Here is a 17,347-nt window from a genome sequence, read left to right on the forward strand (position 1 = left end):
AGGTTGCAGCAGTGCCGAATTGCGAGCTTTGAGTCCGTTTGAATAGTATAACATTTTTATTTATTTCCTGTCTACGATACTCTCACCCATCAGACACACAGCTGACACCATACAGAATGGCCTCATGGTGTCAGTGCCTTCAAGGTGTGAAAGCATGGTTCCCTCTTTACCCATCTTATTTACTCCTCTCTCTCTGACACACACACAACCCCTCTCTCCCCCTCTCTCTCTGACACACACACACACACACACACACACACACACACACACACACACACACACACACACACACACACACACACACACACACACACACACACACACACACACACACACACACACACACACACACACACACACACACACACACACACACACAACCCCTCTCTCTCTCTCTTTCCATCTCTCTCTCCCTCCTTCACTCTTTCAATCTCCCTCTCTCACACTCTCTCTCTTTCTCTCTCTCACCCCTGCCTCCTGTCTCATCCATTCCCACAGCTTGTGGGCCCAGGTGCCAGACACTTCCCTGCAGAAAGATGAGGGTCCCCCCTCCGTTTGTTCCCCCCTTCTTTTCCCCGGCTATTGATTGGGCACTATCAGTGCTCCTCACACGTTGGAAAATGACATGAAGCGACAGAAGGTAGCCATGACGATGATAGGGCCGTTTCCATGGCAATCTCAAAGAATCCGCCAGAAAAGTGCCAGGGCCTGCAGAACTGTGATATAGCTCGCACTCATTTCACTTTAATTTAAAACTCTTTTGAAATAATGTTCTCTGAAAAGGAAAAAAGGAGGGCGAAATTCAATTATGAAGTAGTGGTTTCCTCTTGCTCTGCAGGCTGAAACAGGTAAATTATGAAGTAGTGGTTTCCTCTTGCTCTGCAGGCTGAAACAGGTAAATTATGAAGTAGTGGTTTCCTCTTGCTCTGCAGGCTGAAACAGGTAAATCGGTCTGTATTATTTAGATTAAGTCCATTTTGTCATTATACAGCACCATGTCATTTGGCTTTGTTATGGTCACATCATGGTCACTTCAAGACCCTGAGTTCACACAAAGGTGTCCAACAGTACACCTACTCAGTCCACTTTTATTTTGCTATGAAAATTACTTTAATACTGTGAAAAGACCATTCACAAACCAGATCCTTTCATTTTTGTATGTATTCTGACCATTGATTCAGTACCAAGCCTACGTATCCTGTGCACGCCCATGGCTATGTGTGTCATCTGTTAATGTGTCATTCCAAACTGCAAAACATCCATGTATATTAGAAGTGTTTATGTGGAGGTGAGTAGAGTGAATCACTGGGCTCTATTACCCCACGCTGTAACGATCAGGGCACAGAGCCACATCAATGTTCAACCTCTCAGCTCTGCACCAGCCTGCATCCTCTGCCCTCTAAGGTGTGAGTGTGTGTGTGTGTGTGTGTGTGTGTGTGTGTGTGTGTGTGTGTGTGTGTGTGTGTGTGTGTGTGTGTGTGTGTGTGTGTGTGTGTGTGTGTGTGTGTGTGTGTGTGTGTGTGTGTGTGTGTGTGTGTGTGTGTGTGTGTGTGTGTTGTAACTGCAATCGTTAATGCAGTAAAGGTCTGACAATGTTTTGGACACTTTTGGTGTGTGTCACTCCAGTACTACTATTGAAAAGGTCATTGTAAACAGCTTTTTAGCTCCTTCACCTGATATGACTATTGAAGTACGGTGTTCACAAAATGGGACCCAAACCCTAGATGAGATTTATTGTTAATTCCAGTTGTCTGTCATGTTATATTTAGTTATTCCATGTATCTGGCAGTTTATAATGCCTTGTAGCCCATGCTGGGGAGAATCCTACTGCTGTTTCCCCCATATACATTTAGACACAATACATACAGAGCCTCAATCTGTCACATCAAATGTAGAGGTCATACATCAGAGTCTAAATGAGGCGACATCTTCAACGACAGCAATGCGGTTCAAGCACACGCAACACTGCCTCCACCTCCGCCTATCTGCTCCCAAGCTTCCCACTTCCTAGTTAGCATTCGGAGTCCTAGGAAGAGAACGACGGCAGGAGAAAAAGCCGGAGCACTGCCAGAACAAATTTCCAAAGTCAGACACGAGCACCGGAGCCTGCCACCGACGACAATAAATCAATTTCTATTTAGATCAAGAGGATTCAAATGTAAGGGCCCTTAATGTGGGCCGGGGAACAAACAGTGGGAGCGGGTGATGAATGTGCCCAGGCACAGTGATGGGCGGGCGGACTGATAGCCCACTATCAGCGGCATCCATCTTCCTTTCTTCCTGGGTCATTTTACTGGAAGCTGTCCAACACACTCAGACAAAATGTCAAAGATACAAAGAGGCTCACTGTTCAGTTCTGTTGGAAATTTCCCTGTGGTGTTTATATATTGCTAGCTAGCCGCTACTGGGCTCGCAGTGTACATTTCATACTAAACACTGGCTTTTTATGTCGGGAAACATCAATCATTGAGCATACTGTATCTTATTAATTTTGTATCTTTCAAGTACTACTGTACTGGTTGGACAAGCTCTATAGCAGGCTATGGCTGATATTCCATCTAGTAGTCTTCTTCATCAGCGTTTTCTGTGTTCTCTGCAAACGTTTGACATTGTTTTTTATTTACCTACTGTTTTATACAAGGCAGCTTCTCACACAATGATCTGTTTTGGAAAGTTAGTGTGAATGGAGCAATAATCGCCTTGAAAAATCTTCGTAAAATCTGCCCCGGGATTACAGTTGTTGCAGGCCTGAACATGATGTTTACCTGTGACATACTGTATTTAGCATTTAAATCTGCGTTTAAAGCGGTTAAACAATAAAGTCCAATTGTGGGTAACAATACATCAGGGATTGACTGCAGACTGCGTGTTGCCATGCCTGTACCTTATACCCCAGTTCTTTGAACAGCCCAAGGCCAAAACTAATCTCTTACAGTAACGGCCTATTCAATTACCATGCACCAGGAGACAAGAGGAGGCAGAGAAATCAATTAGAATACTTTGTTATCGCAGTACTCCATCTCAAAGGCGATAGCAGATGTTATTGCCCACAGAGACTTTCCTTTGTTTGCAGGTTTCACTCCTGGCTCCACGGTGTGTGTTTACACTTGAAAGGGAGATAGCTATCTCTCTTGTCTTATGGCATGATGAAATATGACGACCTTTGATACCGCAAGAGACGATAAGATGGTTCTTTCTCTCGCACTCGCGATTGTGTCTTTGGCCCCCAAAGCTCTACAGTCGGATAGAGAGAGAGATGGTGAGAAACAGAGAGAGGATAATAGGGAAAGACAGAGGCGAGAGAGAGAGTGAGAGAGGTATTACAATCTAATAAAAAAAAATAGGCCGCAAACCTATTTTCTCTCTCTTTGGTATTCCTTAAGGGGCTGCTCTGCCTCTGACGGTGTGATCCTGTTCGATTTTTCTCTTCACTTTTTTTATTCTCCATGTCTTGGTCCTGGCAATTGTGTTCCTCACTGTCCTTCCCAATTCGCCTCTGTGCTACATACAGCGCGGACATAGCCGCCACTGCAATGTCTAAGAAAGTCCCCACTTAATGTATGCGACATGACAAAAACCATGATTTTGTAATAAACTACATCATAATGATGTGTTTCCTCGGAGATGTGTGTCCTGGAAGGTGTGTTGGAGTCATCTTTGTTTGATGTTCACGGTTGGCAAATGAATTGTTGAAATCCAATAGCCTTTGCACGTTGAATATGGCCGCTTAGAAATACCAAGCAACCTTTCTCTCTACAACACCAACCAGTTTCACAAAAAAACGTGCAAATCCATAACCCCAAAGGACAACAGTTTTCCCTGCTGTTACATGTCCTTTCCTCGCCTTCCGAGCATCCGGCAGCATCTACGATGAACTCCAGACTTCTCCTCTGTTATTGAGATGTTTTCTCCTCAAAATCAATATGTAACAACCCCAATTAGACACAAATTAATAATGATCGTTGAGCGCTTCAATTAGATGCTGAGCGGAAGCCGGGGGAACTTCACAAACAGAATGCTAATTAGTGTTCCCGTGGTTACGTGCTTCTCAGAGCATTGCACACAGCTGATAATTGTATCAGCCTGTCGCACCATCACCGACAAACTTCCTGCTTCCCTTTGATTCATGTTCTTAACTTTCTTTCTTTTTTTCCTTTCTTCCAAATGCCGTCTTGCTGACAGAAACCTCAACAAAGAGAGAGAGGAGCAGCATCAGACCTAAACAGGAAGAGTCTCTTGCACAATTGGCAATCGGCAACACTGGGAGAGTGATAACTGCAAATTAGAAATTATTTCTTGTTTATACTTGTCTCCCCGCTTTTGATCAGGTCAAATTGCTCAACTTCTGAGGAAGCAGCGTGACAAGAGACGTCATCGCAGCCTCAAATTGGATTTCGGAGCTCGATAGCTTTGGACTGTAAGGTTCTATCAGCATTTTTGTCAAAATTGAGTTAATGATATAGCCTTGTTCTGTTCAATTTTGTCTACCTATATAGTACTCTAAATACCCCCAATTCATGTTGTTAAGTTCAAAAGAATACAAGATCAAAATTGCTGACACCATTCAAACCAATGAGGGTTTGGAACTTTAACGCCACTTATCTCAGAATCATCTTTTTGCAGATACTGTAGAACGTTATAGTCCCAAGTTCTCGATGCTGTTGCCAGGGTTTGGGCACAGAGGCAGACTGAAGGAACATGGTTGTCATTTTTTATGCGGTAAAAAAACTTGATCGGTTTGAAGCGTTTCATTGTTCGATTAGTGCAACCCTTCCCTTACACGCTCCTGTCAATCAGATTGATTTTAAAAAGTCCCACCTTATTATTGTAAATCCACAGCCACACAGACATTGTAAAACAGAGAGAGACTCTTGTCAGCTCAAATCCAATTCTCACTGATCAATACCGTACAGTGCCGGAAAGTATTCAGACCCCATTCATTTTTCCACATTTTGTTACGTTACAGCCTTATTCTAATATTGATGAAATAGTTTCCCACCCTCATCAATCTACACACAATACCCCATAATGGCAAAGCAAAAATAGGTTTTTAGACATTTTTGCAAATGTATTACAAATAAAAAACTGATATCACATTTACATAAGTATTCAGACCCTTTACTCAGTACTTTGTTGAAGCACCGTTGGCATCAATTACATCCTTGATTATTCTTGGGTATGACGCTACAAGCTTGGCACACCTGTATTTGGGGAGTTTCTCCCATTCTTCTCTGCAGATCCTCTCAAGTTCTGTCAGGTTGGATGGGGAACGTTGCTGCACAGCTATTTTCAGGTCCCTCCAGAGATGTTCGATCGTCTTCATGTCCATGCTCTGACTGGGCCACTCAAGGACATTCAAAGACTTGTCCCGAAGCCACTGTTGTCAGTGTTGTCTTGGCTGTGTGCTTAGGGTCATTGTCCTGTTGGAAGCTGAACATTCTCCCCAGTCTGGGGTCCTGAGCGCTCTGGATCAGGTTTTCATCAAGGATCTCTATGTACTTTTCTGCATTCATCTTTGCCTCGATCCTAACTAGTCTCCCGTCCCTGCTGCTGAAAAACATCTCCACAACATGATGCTGCTACCGCCATGCTTCATTGTAGGGATGGTGCCAGGTTTCCTCCAGACGTGAAGCTTGGCATTCAGGCCAAAGAGTTCAATCTTGGTTTCACCAGACCAGAGAATCTTGTTTCTCATGGTCTGAGTGTCTTTAGGTGCCTTTTGGAAAACTCCAAGCGGGCTGTCATGTGCCTTTTACTGAGAATTGGCTTCCATCTGGCCACTACCATAGAGGCCTGATTGTTGGAGTGCTGCAGAGATGGTTGTGCTTTTGGAAGGTTCTCCCATCTCCACAGAGGAACTCTAGAGCTCTGTCAGAGTGACCATCCGGTTCTTGGTCACCTCCCTGACCAAGTCCCTTCTCTCCCCCGATTGCTCAGTTTGGCCGGGTGGCCAGATCTAGGAAGAGTCTTGGTGGTTCCAAACTTCTTCCATTTAAGAATTATGGAGGTCACTGTGTTCTTGGGGACCTTCATTGCTGCAGAACTGTTTTGGTACCCTTTCCCAGATCTGTGCCTCGACAAAATCCTGTCTCGCAGCTCTACGGACAATTCATTCGACCTCATGGCTTAGTTTTTTCTCTGACATGCACTGTCAACTGTGGGACCTTATATGGACAGGTGTGTGCCTTTCCAAATCATGTCCAATCAATCGAATTTACCACAGGTGGACTCCAATCAAGATGTAGAAACATCTCAAGGATCATCAATGGAAACAGGATACACCTGAGCTCAATTTTGAGTCTCATTGCAAAGGGTCTGAATACTTATGTAAATAAGGTATTTCTGTTTTTTATTTTGAATATATTTGCAAACATTTCTACAAACTTGTTTTTGCTTTGTCATTATGGGGCATTGTGTGTAGATTGCTGAGGATTTCTAGTTATTAAATCCATTTAAGAATGAGGCTGTAACGTAACAAAATGTGGAAAAAGTAAATTGGTCTGAATATAAACTACCGTTCAAAAGATTGGGGTAACTTAGAAATGCCCTTCTTTTGTGTCTAGTTTGAGAAACAGACACCTCCCAAGTCCTCAGCTGGCAGCTTAATTAATTATTACCCGCAAAACACCAGTCTCAACGTCAACAGTGAAGATGCAACTCCAGGATGCTGGCACAGACACTGGACAGAGGAACTCTGCCTAGAAGGCCAGCATTCCGGAGTCGCCTCTTCACTGTTAACGTTGAGACTGGTGTTTTGCGGGTACTATTTAATTAAGCTGCCAGTTGAGGACTTGTGAGGCATCTGTTTCTCAAACTAGACATTCTAATGTACTTGTCCTCTTGCTCAGTTGTGCACCGTGGCCTCCCACTCCTCTTTCTATTCTGGTTAGAGACAGTTTGCGCTGTTCTGTGAAGGGGGTACTACACAGCGTTGTACCAGTTTCTTGTCAATTTCTCGAATGGAATAGCCTTCATTTCTAAGAACAAGAATAGACTGATGATTATCAGAAGAAAGTTCTTTGTTTCTGGCCATTTTGAGCCTGTAATCGAACCCACAAATGCTGATGCTCTCGATACTGAACTAGTCTAAAGAAGGCCAGTTGTATTGCTTTTTTAATCAGAACAACCATTTTCAGCTGTGCAAACATATTGCAAAAGGGTTTTCTAATGATCAATTAGCCTTTTAAAATTATAAACTTAGATTAGCTAACACAACGTGCCATTGGAACACAGGAGTGATAGTTGCTGATAATGGGCCTGTGTACGCCTATATAGATATACCATTAAAAATCAGCCGTTTCCAGCCACAAGTCATTTACAACATTAACAATGTCTACACTGTATTTCTGATCAATTTGATGTTATTTTAATGGACATTTTTCTGTGCTTTTTAAAAAAAACAAGGACATTTCTAAGTGACCAAACTTTTGAACGGTAGTGTACATGATGTGTAATGTAAGATGATGTAATTTTGTCTGAACTCTGTTAAGACCTACTGTTCCACAGAGACATATTATACGCAAGAAAAAATATATACTGTCTCATACGGTATTTCCATCCTGAAAATAATGTCCCTACACGTTGAAACAGAGCAATAATGAAGGAAAAAAAATATGAATGTGTTCATTTTTTGCAACTCTCGTCCTGATATGATTTCGATGAGAAAAATGTTCGGAGAACGCTCCTGCCTCAGTGAGGTGGAAAATTGATTAACCAGTTTAGTTATAAAGCCCGCCCATTACTCCTGAATGCACTTCTCCTGAAGATTAATTTTCATCTGTTTTCTTTTAGTCAAATCGTCAGAACACCTGCCTGGAAGCATAGCATTGCAGAGCAGGGGATATATCACCAACACTATTGCCTTTTAAGCAGGTGGAAAACACTGAAGGCAATCATCCGCTAAGTCATTTTCTTTTATGGTCTTTTTTTGGTCCCAGGAAACAAGTTTGGCATAATTCTGTCTGTTACACAGTAAAATAATAAGTACTGGAGAGATTGGAGCATGCATATGCGAGAGGGTGATTATGTTTGCTGCTTTTAGAGCAAAAAAAAAAAACAATAAAAATGTTAGACTTGAACTCTTTTTTTTACCCATTAAGCAAGTGGATGTATACCCAAGCCCAAACCTAGACTAGAATACAGTACAATGAAATCCTCAGGTAGATTTCTACAGCAGCTCTATCTTAGTTGTTTTATACTCAAAGACACTAACATCAATAGATTTGAATTAGGTACGCGTTGTGGTGTATTGATGTTTAATAGTATTTGTGTAATTCACATCCATCAAGCAGAGCCCACACCCTCAAAAAACACATTCCAGAATAGAGGAAGTATTGGGGAAACATGTGGATCAAACCAAATGAAACATATGAAGGGGAGACATAGATGCAAAGAAGTAAACAAGAAAGTGGAGGCATAGAGAATTAGGTGAGGTTTATACCACTGGCAAGGTAAAAAATCATGTTTTTTAAATAAATACATGTGATAATAACGAAAGCCTGGATGGAATTCATTCAAATTGGCTCATTAACACAATAAATCCCTGTTTCCCCTGATTTAAAACAGTTAAAGTCCACATTCAATGTCCTGTATTCTAAAATCTACATTCTTACATTCCAAATTCTATATTCCAAATATTCTGAAAAGTGACATGCATTCCTTCTTGAATCATGGTGTTAGAGGAATCAGATGATGTCCTGTGCGATGACATTACATGATGATAGGCTTTGCAGCCGGTGCGACACTGTCATTTCTCTACTACCAGGACACATGGCTTCTGTTAGTTGCTCACAGATCTGCATACTGTCACTGCCATATTCACTTCTCATTATGAACACTGTGATAGACTAAGCAGACCGACAGAGGCAGGGAACAGCGGGTCAGTGGAAATGAACATTGTCAGGATGTTCTAACATTCAGTAGGGTCTAAGTTATTGGCTGGACTGTGAAGAAATAGCAGTAGGCCTACAGTATAATGTATGTCTTTTTCAGCATACTCTGCACACACGGCGATGACGGGGGAAGCAGGTGTGTGTGTGACGCTTGCGTACGCGTGTTTGCCTGTGTGAGCAGTGAATAAACACGCCGGTCTTTGAGCTAACGATCCTCCTTGACCTCTCCTCTTCTATGATCAAGGCACTAAAGCCTTCCTTTAGTGATAAGCAGGCTGTCTCCTATTGATTTGTTGTAATTCCCCTTATTGGCTCAACTGTTAATAAAGTACACTGGCCGGTGATGGATTCAGCAGTAGTGTCAGCTAAGATGTATTTATGTGCATAACATATAGATAACATACTGTAGTTATATCTACATAGACAAACGCACAAATCTGAATGCATGCATGGACACACACGCATATACATACACACAAACAAAAACGTTCATGCATGTACACGCAAAAAAAACGAACGCATATTAATTAAAATATTTAATAGAAACGTGTAAATATTGGAATTAACTAGTGTTGCTTCTGGTTTGCATCATCTAATTCAACCAAAGTCGGTTCTATCCCTTTCCCCAATGAAACAAGACATTATCTTTGGAGCACACCAAGGTTAGTTATACTACATATTTAAAGGCCCAATGCAGCCATGTTTATATCAATATGAAACATTTCTGGGTGTCAATTAAGTACCTTACTGTAAAAAAATTGCTTTTTTAGCTAAAAACTATTTCTCAAGCAAGAATTTTGCAAGGACTGTCTGGGAGCGGTATACAGTGCATTCGGGAAGTATTCAAACCCGTTGACTTTTTCCACATTTTGTTACGTTACAGACTTATTCTAAAATGTATTAAATATTGTTTTCACTCAATCTACAAACAATACCCCATAATGACAAAGCAAAAACTGTTTTTTCAACATTTTTTACCGCCCCAGTCTGAGGTCCTCAGTACTCTGGAGCAGGTTTTCATCAAGGATCTCTGTACTTTTCTCCGTTCATCTTTCCCTCGAACCTGACTAGTCTCCCGTCCCTGCCGCTGAAAAACATCCCACAACATGATGCTGCCACCACCATGCTTCCCCGTAGGGATGGTGCCAGGTTTCCTCCAGACGTGACGCTTGGCATTCAGGCCAAATAGTTAAATCTTGGTTTCATCAGACCAGACAATCTTGTTTCTCATGCTCTAAGAATGATGGAGGTCACTGTGTTCTTGGGGACCTTCAATGCTTGGGAAATGTTTTTGTACCCTTCCCCAGATCTGTGCCTTGACACAATCTTGTCTTGCAACTCTACGGACAATTCCTTCGACCACATGGCTTGGTTTTTGCTCTGACATGCACTGTCAACTGTGGGACCTTATATAGACAGGTGTGTGCCTTTCCAACTCATGTCCAATCAATTGAATTAACCATAGGTGGACTCCAATCAAGTTGTTTGAACATCCCAAGGATGATCAATGGATGCACCTGATCTCAATTTAGAGTTTCATAGCTAAAGGTCTTAATACTTATGTACATAAGGTATTTCAGTTTTTTACAATTTACTGCATGGTGATGCCACCATGAAAAGCCGAAACTCCCGCCCATGCAAACCTGCTGATTAGAACGTCCTGTGTAGATTGCATTTTCAACCAACAACTATCAGGAAATAACACTGATCAAATGTATCAGCTGTTGTACAATATGATACCAAACACAAGGGGAAAAAATACATTTGACTGCACTGAGCCATAACTACTGCTTGTGCTATCAACTTTAGTGGACAGAGTTTAAGAACATGTAGGTCAGTCAACAAATGTAGTCATAAATGTAGTCTGCCATTCCCACGCTCTGTCTCCTTTCCATAGAGCGGACTTTGTAGTCAAGAGATTGACACGGTGTGAAACTGGGAGCGGTGTCTAGGCATGCTGCTGACCGTAGCGCTCTCCTGTAATGTATCCAGCATGCAGTTCAAATGCCAGTCTTTCCCCTCAGGCGCAAAACAAAACCAAAGACAGGCCAGCTGAAGCAAACAGTCTCTCATGCATACAGATCAGTCTCTCCAGCCCTTACCACGTCCATCTCCTCTCTCCATTCACGAGGAGACGCATGTTTTATCTGCTTTACGCCGTCACATCTGACATAGCACTTCCCCAGAAGGCAACATTGGTTTCAGGGATGTCATTACAATGTACTTTGTGACGTCATGGTTAGGTTATATGCTGGATGTAATTGGATGGTTTGTAAACGTATTCTAAGCAACCGGAATATGATGTCTTTCCCACGACATCATGAAACGTATGTCTTTAGGACTTGGTAATAGTATTTTGAACTGTCTTTGCAGATTCCTGCACATTAACAGAGAAAGTAGAATTAATGTTATGCTATATTTAGTCTCCAAACCTGTGCTTCTGCCAGTGACAATATGAAAAGTGGTCAAACTGTTTTGTTACCTGGATAAGTCACCGTTTGGCTAGTGTTGTTTAATATTTCATGACTACATTTAAAGTGATTCATGTGTTTCCCTACAATTACTGGTGGATTGCATTGAGGGGAGCGAGATGGTGACAGTTCCTGTCAGGGGTACATTGCAAGCTGGGTGGTAGGTTTGGCAGGAAGGCCTTAGCCACACTCGTTTAGGTGTTTGTGTGTGTGTGTAGTGACTGACTAACTACTGTTGTCACTTGAGATGTGAAGTGTCCTGCTATGACATGAGAAGCGTGCGTGTGTGTGTGTGTGTGTGTGTGTGTGTGTGTGTGTGTGTGTGTGTGTGTGTGTGTGTGTGTGTGTGTGTGTGTGTGTGTGTGTGTGTGTGTGTGTGTGTGTGTGTGTGTGTTAGTACTGAGCGAATAGTGTTTTTTGAGGTTGGTTTCGGTTCGGTTTTTGAATAAGAATCACTTTTTTAAATTTCATTTTAGATTCGTTGTTTTTTAATGGTAAATGCATTATGATGGTTCAATGCTGTAACAACACAGAATAGAACAATTGATGGTAGTGACTTCCCATTACTACTGTATCACTTATTAGGCTCTAACCATCTTTATTCTCATTACTTTTTTTAAAATTCTAATATTTTGGTTGTGTATATTACATATTTGTTTTTAGTATGATGTCTTTATTATTTCATTAATAAAACCCCAATGATGGTAGTTGTTGCCCATGTACTGCTTATCACTTATTATTAAACCATATAAACCATTATTTGACTTTAGTCAAATATTTCAGTTATTGTGTATATCACTTTTTATGTTATTTGATGACTTATTATTTAATTCCAAGTCATCATCTCGTCTCCGCTCAGGTAGTAGCAGCCAGCCAGCCAGCTACAGTATCTCTGTGCTCCCCAAAGAGGCATCCTTCAGGCTGGTAGGCTAGCCTAGCTGGCTAGCTGCCTGCTGTCTGACAAAATCACTATTTCAGTAGTTCTTCAAAGTAGTTAAGGCATACTTTTAACCCTGATAAATAACAACTATCGATCAATTAGATGTATTGTTATGGAGAGATCACTGAGGTATAAAGAACTGGAGACTGCGTCCAAGATAATCTGACTGTTGGTTTCAAGGTAATCAACTCACGTTCGCATACGCTGATTTATGGACCAACATCACATGCGCATTAGCACTCATTGCGCATGCACAGGGAGCAGCTCAAGCCGCGCCGACGTCATCATGTCAGGAAAAAAACATGGCAGACATTGGATAAATGTAAAATGTTAATAACTTCGGCTGTGAGTGCTAGAAAAAAATCGGCCTCAGCGATTATTTGAACAATCGGCCTCAGCGATGTTTTCTGCACAAAGGTGACGACTAAAGTGTCTTATTAGGAATTTTCTAATCTGACTCCTCTATGTGGCCGTCAATGGAAATTGTCTTTCTGGGCCGGGTGTATGTTAAACTGCAGTACCGAAGCAAGACTGTAGGAGTCATGCTTCTAGACCAGAAGATTTTTTTATTTTATTTTATTAAACAGTAACATGCAAAACATAAACATAACAGCCAGAGGGATTCCACAAAGAAATAAGAGGAGAAAAAAACTAAAAAACACAAATCCACATTTTATCAATTGAAATACACACATGTAGCGAATACATTTTTTAGACCTTTTGTTTTGTATAAGATTTAATGACTCTAAGTAGTTTTCCAAATCAGATTCAAAGAAATTAAGAAAAGGGGCTCTTTCTTCATACATTTTGATTTGTGTATGAAAAATGTTCCTAATAAAAGGAAGAGATTTATGATATACTCACTTTCAATTGTGGAATCAGTGTAGTAAAATCATATGTCAAACTTAGAAATTTCAGGGATACAACTGCTCTCTAGCCCTCTCGTGTCTCTGTATCGCTCTTCCTCTCCATATTTGTCTGCTGGCCCACAGGCAGCTGTAGGTGCAATGGATTCTGGTCATTGTAGTTAATTACCACATTTTCTGCGCTTATCTATGATGAGTTGTAAAAATTAAATTAGTTATTTAAAAACTGCAAATAAACCGACATTTTGTGCGTGTGTTTCTACATGTTTGTCAGAGAGATAGAAAAAAAGATTTATATGTTGCATATTGAGTGTATAACGTATATACCATATAAAGAAAATGGTTGATGGATGAGAAGAACATATTCATGCTAGCTACATTAAAGCTATTTGTACCACTGGATGCAAATGATTGATTTATATGTTCCATTAGTAGATTGTATGCACTAGCTGAAATGACAATCATTCCCATGATTATCATTGTGATACATAAATCATGTTTTCGACTCATTATAAACAAACCCCCTCAAAATATCCTCTCTGTGTACCACCATTGGAAAAACCTGTCCTCTAGTATTGCCTTCGGCCAAATGTATTCGACAAAAGAGTTGTGTCTGAATTTAATGGGACAGAAAAATAGCAGTTGTGATAAACGAGCACCTTTCCAGCTCTGAGGGTTTTTTTTCTTGATACTTCACCTCCACAGTTATTGGTTTTCAACCCCCTTTACACATGCAATTTCTCTTCTCTCGTTTCTTTTTACTCTCTTTATGAGGACCTGCATGAATAATTGTTATCACGTAGGGTTAGTATGAAGTTATGAAGAGACTCCATAAGCAGGTAGCAACACATATTGGAAACCTGCTTTTCATCTGAGCAATATGGAGTCAATTGGCTGTCTATAACAATGTTTCCAAACTCCAGTCCATCGAGAACCCCAACACGGCACATTTTTGTTGTAGCCCCGGACAACATGGCAACTAATTATTAAGCCCTCAACGAGTTGAAGTAGGTGAGTTTGTCCGAGGCTACAACAGAACTGTTGGGGGTACTCGAGAAATGGAGTTGAGAAACACTGGGCTAGAGGAGCACCAAGCAATCACTGGACCTTGACAGTTTCTGGTAATAGTTTAATATTGACTCTCATTGAATACAAAGGGAGGAGAGGAAAGAGTAAACATTACTCAGAGCACTCTTGATATTCCCGATAGTGGACTAGTTCTCTGTTTGAGATGTAGAGCACAGACAGAGATAATCAAACCTAGAGCCAAAGACCAGGAGGTCCTCCTCGGGAATTTGAATGTCCATTAAGCCGAGATTTGCATGCAGCCAGCGCTACACATTGGCCCATGGATAGATAGGTACAGTACATGCACGCTAATACACACACACTAACACACACGCTAATACACACACACACACACACACACACACACACACACACACACACACACACACACACACACACACACACACACACACACACACACACACACACACACACACACACACACACACACACAGTACTCTGATTCTGCCTGATAGAACCATAGATTAACAAAGGAGGTCTGAACTCCCTGGCATTTTGTTTGTAAAGCTATTTTATTTTGAAATGCAAGAAATGTCTGAATTATGCATAGACTACAATGCATGTGTCAGGTCTTAGTTAAATGTATTTTTGAAATGTAAAAATGAAGAGAATTAGATCATCGTGGGTACAAGCGTACATTAAAAACGTAGTTCCAGGACCTAATCTGATTTCCCATGTCATGCATCAACATTACACTTCCCAATAGTTCCTTTGGTAAAGTCACAAATGGATGGTTGGAAATAGCACCGAATGCATTGTCCCAATTTGATTCCGAGAGCCTTGTTCTATTACGGGTGGAAACATCAGTGGTTCTCATGCACCTTAAGCTCGTTAGTGTTCCCTAATTTCCTATTTTGGGAAGCGTGGTGGGAGCCGCTGGTTTCCTAATGCGATCAGAGGGGAACAGAACTGCGGAAAAGCAGGGAGGATCAAAAGCTTTTCCATTAGAATATTCCCTTGTCAGTTTTGGTTTGCCATCGCGCGGGACGTGGCTGGAGACAGCGATTTGATTCCGATTCTGTCGATGGCCGAGCTGGCAGCGCATATCCACACTCAGCTTTTACTTCTCTCTCTCTTTTACCTCTCTCTCTCTCTCTTTCTCTACCACTTTTCCAGTATTCTCTCTCTATTCCTCCCTCTCTTTTTTCTCTGTCTCATCCTCCTCTCTCCCACGTTGTCTCACTCCTCTCTCTCTCCATATCTCTTTCCCTCTCACTCTGTCTCCCTCCCCTGAACATCGCTAGTTGCCCTGCTCTGCAGCAGTCCCCTCCACCCCTCCTCTGCTTTCTATGAGGATTTGCATTAAGCTGGCCCATTTTGTTTTTTCTCCTTTTGCACCCCCCACCCACCCTCTTGAACCCTCCCATCCCATTCCCACTGCGTTGATTCACCTGAGCCTCCCTTCCCCTCTCTCTCTCTCTCTCTCTCTCTCTCTCTCTCTCTCTCTCTCTCTCTCTCTCTCTCTCTCTCTCCCCCCCCCCTCTCTCTCTCTCTCCATCTGCCTGTGCACCTCCCTTCTCTCACTCATGCTCTCAGTGGTGTTGCCTGCTGTATCCAGTGAAGGATCCGATTAGGATCCCTTCTTCTCTCTTTCAGAGCAGGAGGCTGTGTTCAGGTGCTGAGCCTGAGACAGAGGGGGTGAGTGGAATCACCAGGACCCCTCCCCCCACTCCTCCCCCCCAGAGAGGAGTATGAGACACTGAGACACACAGGAGAGAAGAGAAAAGAAAGGGGATTTATTTTCTGCCCATGGTGTCTATGCTGCAGCACCTTTGGAGCGCTACAGTGGACCAGTGCGCCACAGAACCACAGAGCGAACAGTGAGGAAGTGGTATTTATGTTAGGTGATAGATGTGATGTTTTGTTTTCAAAACAGTGGTTACTTCTTCTATACGGATGTGGATGAGTGGTGATAAACCAGGTGGTTATATTTTTCCTCTTCATCTGTGCGTGCGTGCGCGCGCGTGAGAGTGTGTGTGTGTGTGTGTGTGTGTGTGTGTGTGTGTGTGTGTGTGTGTGTGTGTGAGAGAGAGAGAGAGAGAGCGAGATAGGGACAAGTGGCGCTCTGCCATGTGCGACTGATAGCTGCTCGAGACACACGCAGAGTGCGCCACAACAGAGAGCGAGAGAGTGAGCAAGTGAGCGAGTGAACGAGCGCAGGAGATACGCTCTCAGCCAGAAGAGCAGCAGGAGCTGTACACGACGACGCACAAAGGTCCAGAGAGGGAGAGAAAGAAAGTCATCCGATTTCCCTTCCTTCGAGGAAAAGAGAAGCGCGAGAAAGAGAAAACACTTATTTTGCTTTACCTTCAGGGCAAAGTGGCAAAGCGGGTGAAGATTGTGAGAGCGCGAAAGAGACACCCAATGTTTCTTTCCCCTTGGACAATTTAGAACATGTGAATAGCTCTCTAGTTTGAGCTTAAGTTTGCTGTTCGTCTGGGAAATTCTGTAGGAGATTGAAACCTCCGATTGCTTTCAGTCAGGGCACAACGTCAGTGTAAGGGGTGTAAAAGCAAGATAGAGATCCTCTGAATCCTCTCCCCCGGAACGACTCTGAGCTGGAGTGCTGTGGGTTTAGCTGAAACTGAAGCCGGACCTGCATACGGGTACAGGAGCTAAACCAGGTGGACGTGGGTTCGTAGTGGTCCTAGTATGGGGATGTGTCCATCATGAGCCTGGTCTCAGTAGAGTTTCCCCCGTGCCGTACATCTGTTGTCAGTCCTTCGGGCTTGGATCATGCTTCGTCCCGCCGGTTTCGCGCTGTCGCGGGGCTCCGGGGAAGGGGGTATGTACCACCACCCCAGTCCTCTCCGCCTGCGCCTGAGCCCCTGGATGTGGTCTCTGACTCTGGGATGTATAGCTGGGTCTGTGTGGAGCTCTTCTCCCAGGGGGAGGCAGGATAACAGCGTGGCTGCCGCCGGACCTCAGGAGCAGGCTACGTCCTATACCCACCCGGAGCATCACCTCCACGGGACGCGGCATCACTCATCTGCACCCATCTCTATCTACCGCTCGCCAGCCTCGCTAAGGGGTGGCCATGGTGAGTTACACTTTTGACCAAAATGAACTTGTTCTTAAAACCTAAACCCC

At 42.7% G+C, this 17,347-nt stretch overlaps 1 protein-coding gene across 24 annotated transcripts in view; it reads left to right on the forward strand.

Annotated features, from left to right (window-relative positions):
* The window catches only part of nrxn3a (neurexin 3a), a 437,732-nt gene that overhangs the window by 240,758 nt on the left and 179,627 nt on the right, over positions 1-17,347 (forward strand). The window contains exon 1 of one of the 24 annotated variants that reach the window (XM_071365153.1): positions 16,276-17,297. The exons of 22 other annotated variants lie outside the window; for them this stretch is intronic. In XM_071365153.1, the coding sequence (XP_071221254.1) occupies positions 16,994-17,297 (304 nt within the window). In that variant the 5' untranslated portion in view covers positions 16,276-16,993. Of the gene's footprint in view, positions 1-16,275; positions 17,298-17,347 lie in introns of those variants that run through there. One more of the 24 variants, XM_071365155.1, reaches the window with a different exon arrangement.

This window comes from Salvelinus alpinus, chromosome 25 (genome assembly GCF_045679555.1).
Source record: "Salvelinus alpinus chromosome 25, SLU_Salpinus.1, whole genome shotgun sequence".
In the NCBI taxonomy this organism is placed as follows: domain Eukaryota; kingdom Metazoa; phylum Chordata; class Actinopteri; order Salmoniformes; family Salmonidae; genus Salvelinus; species Salvelinus alpinus.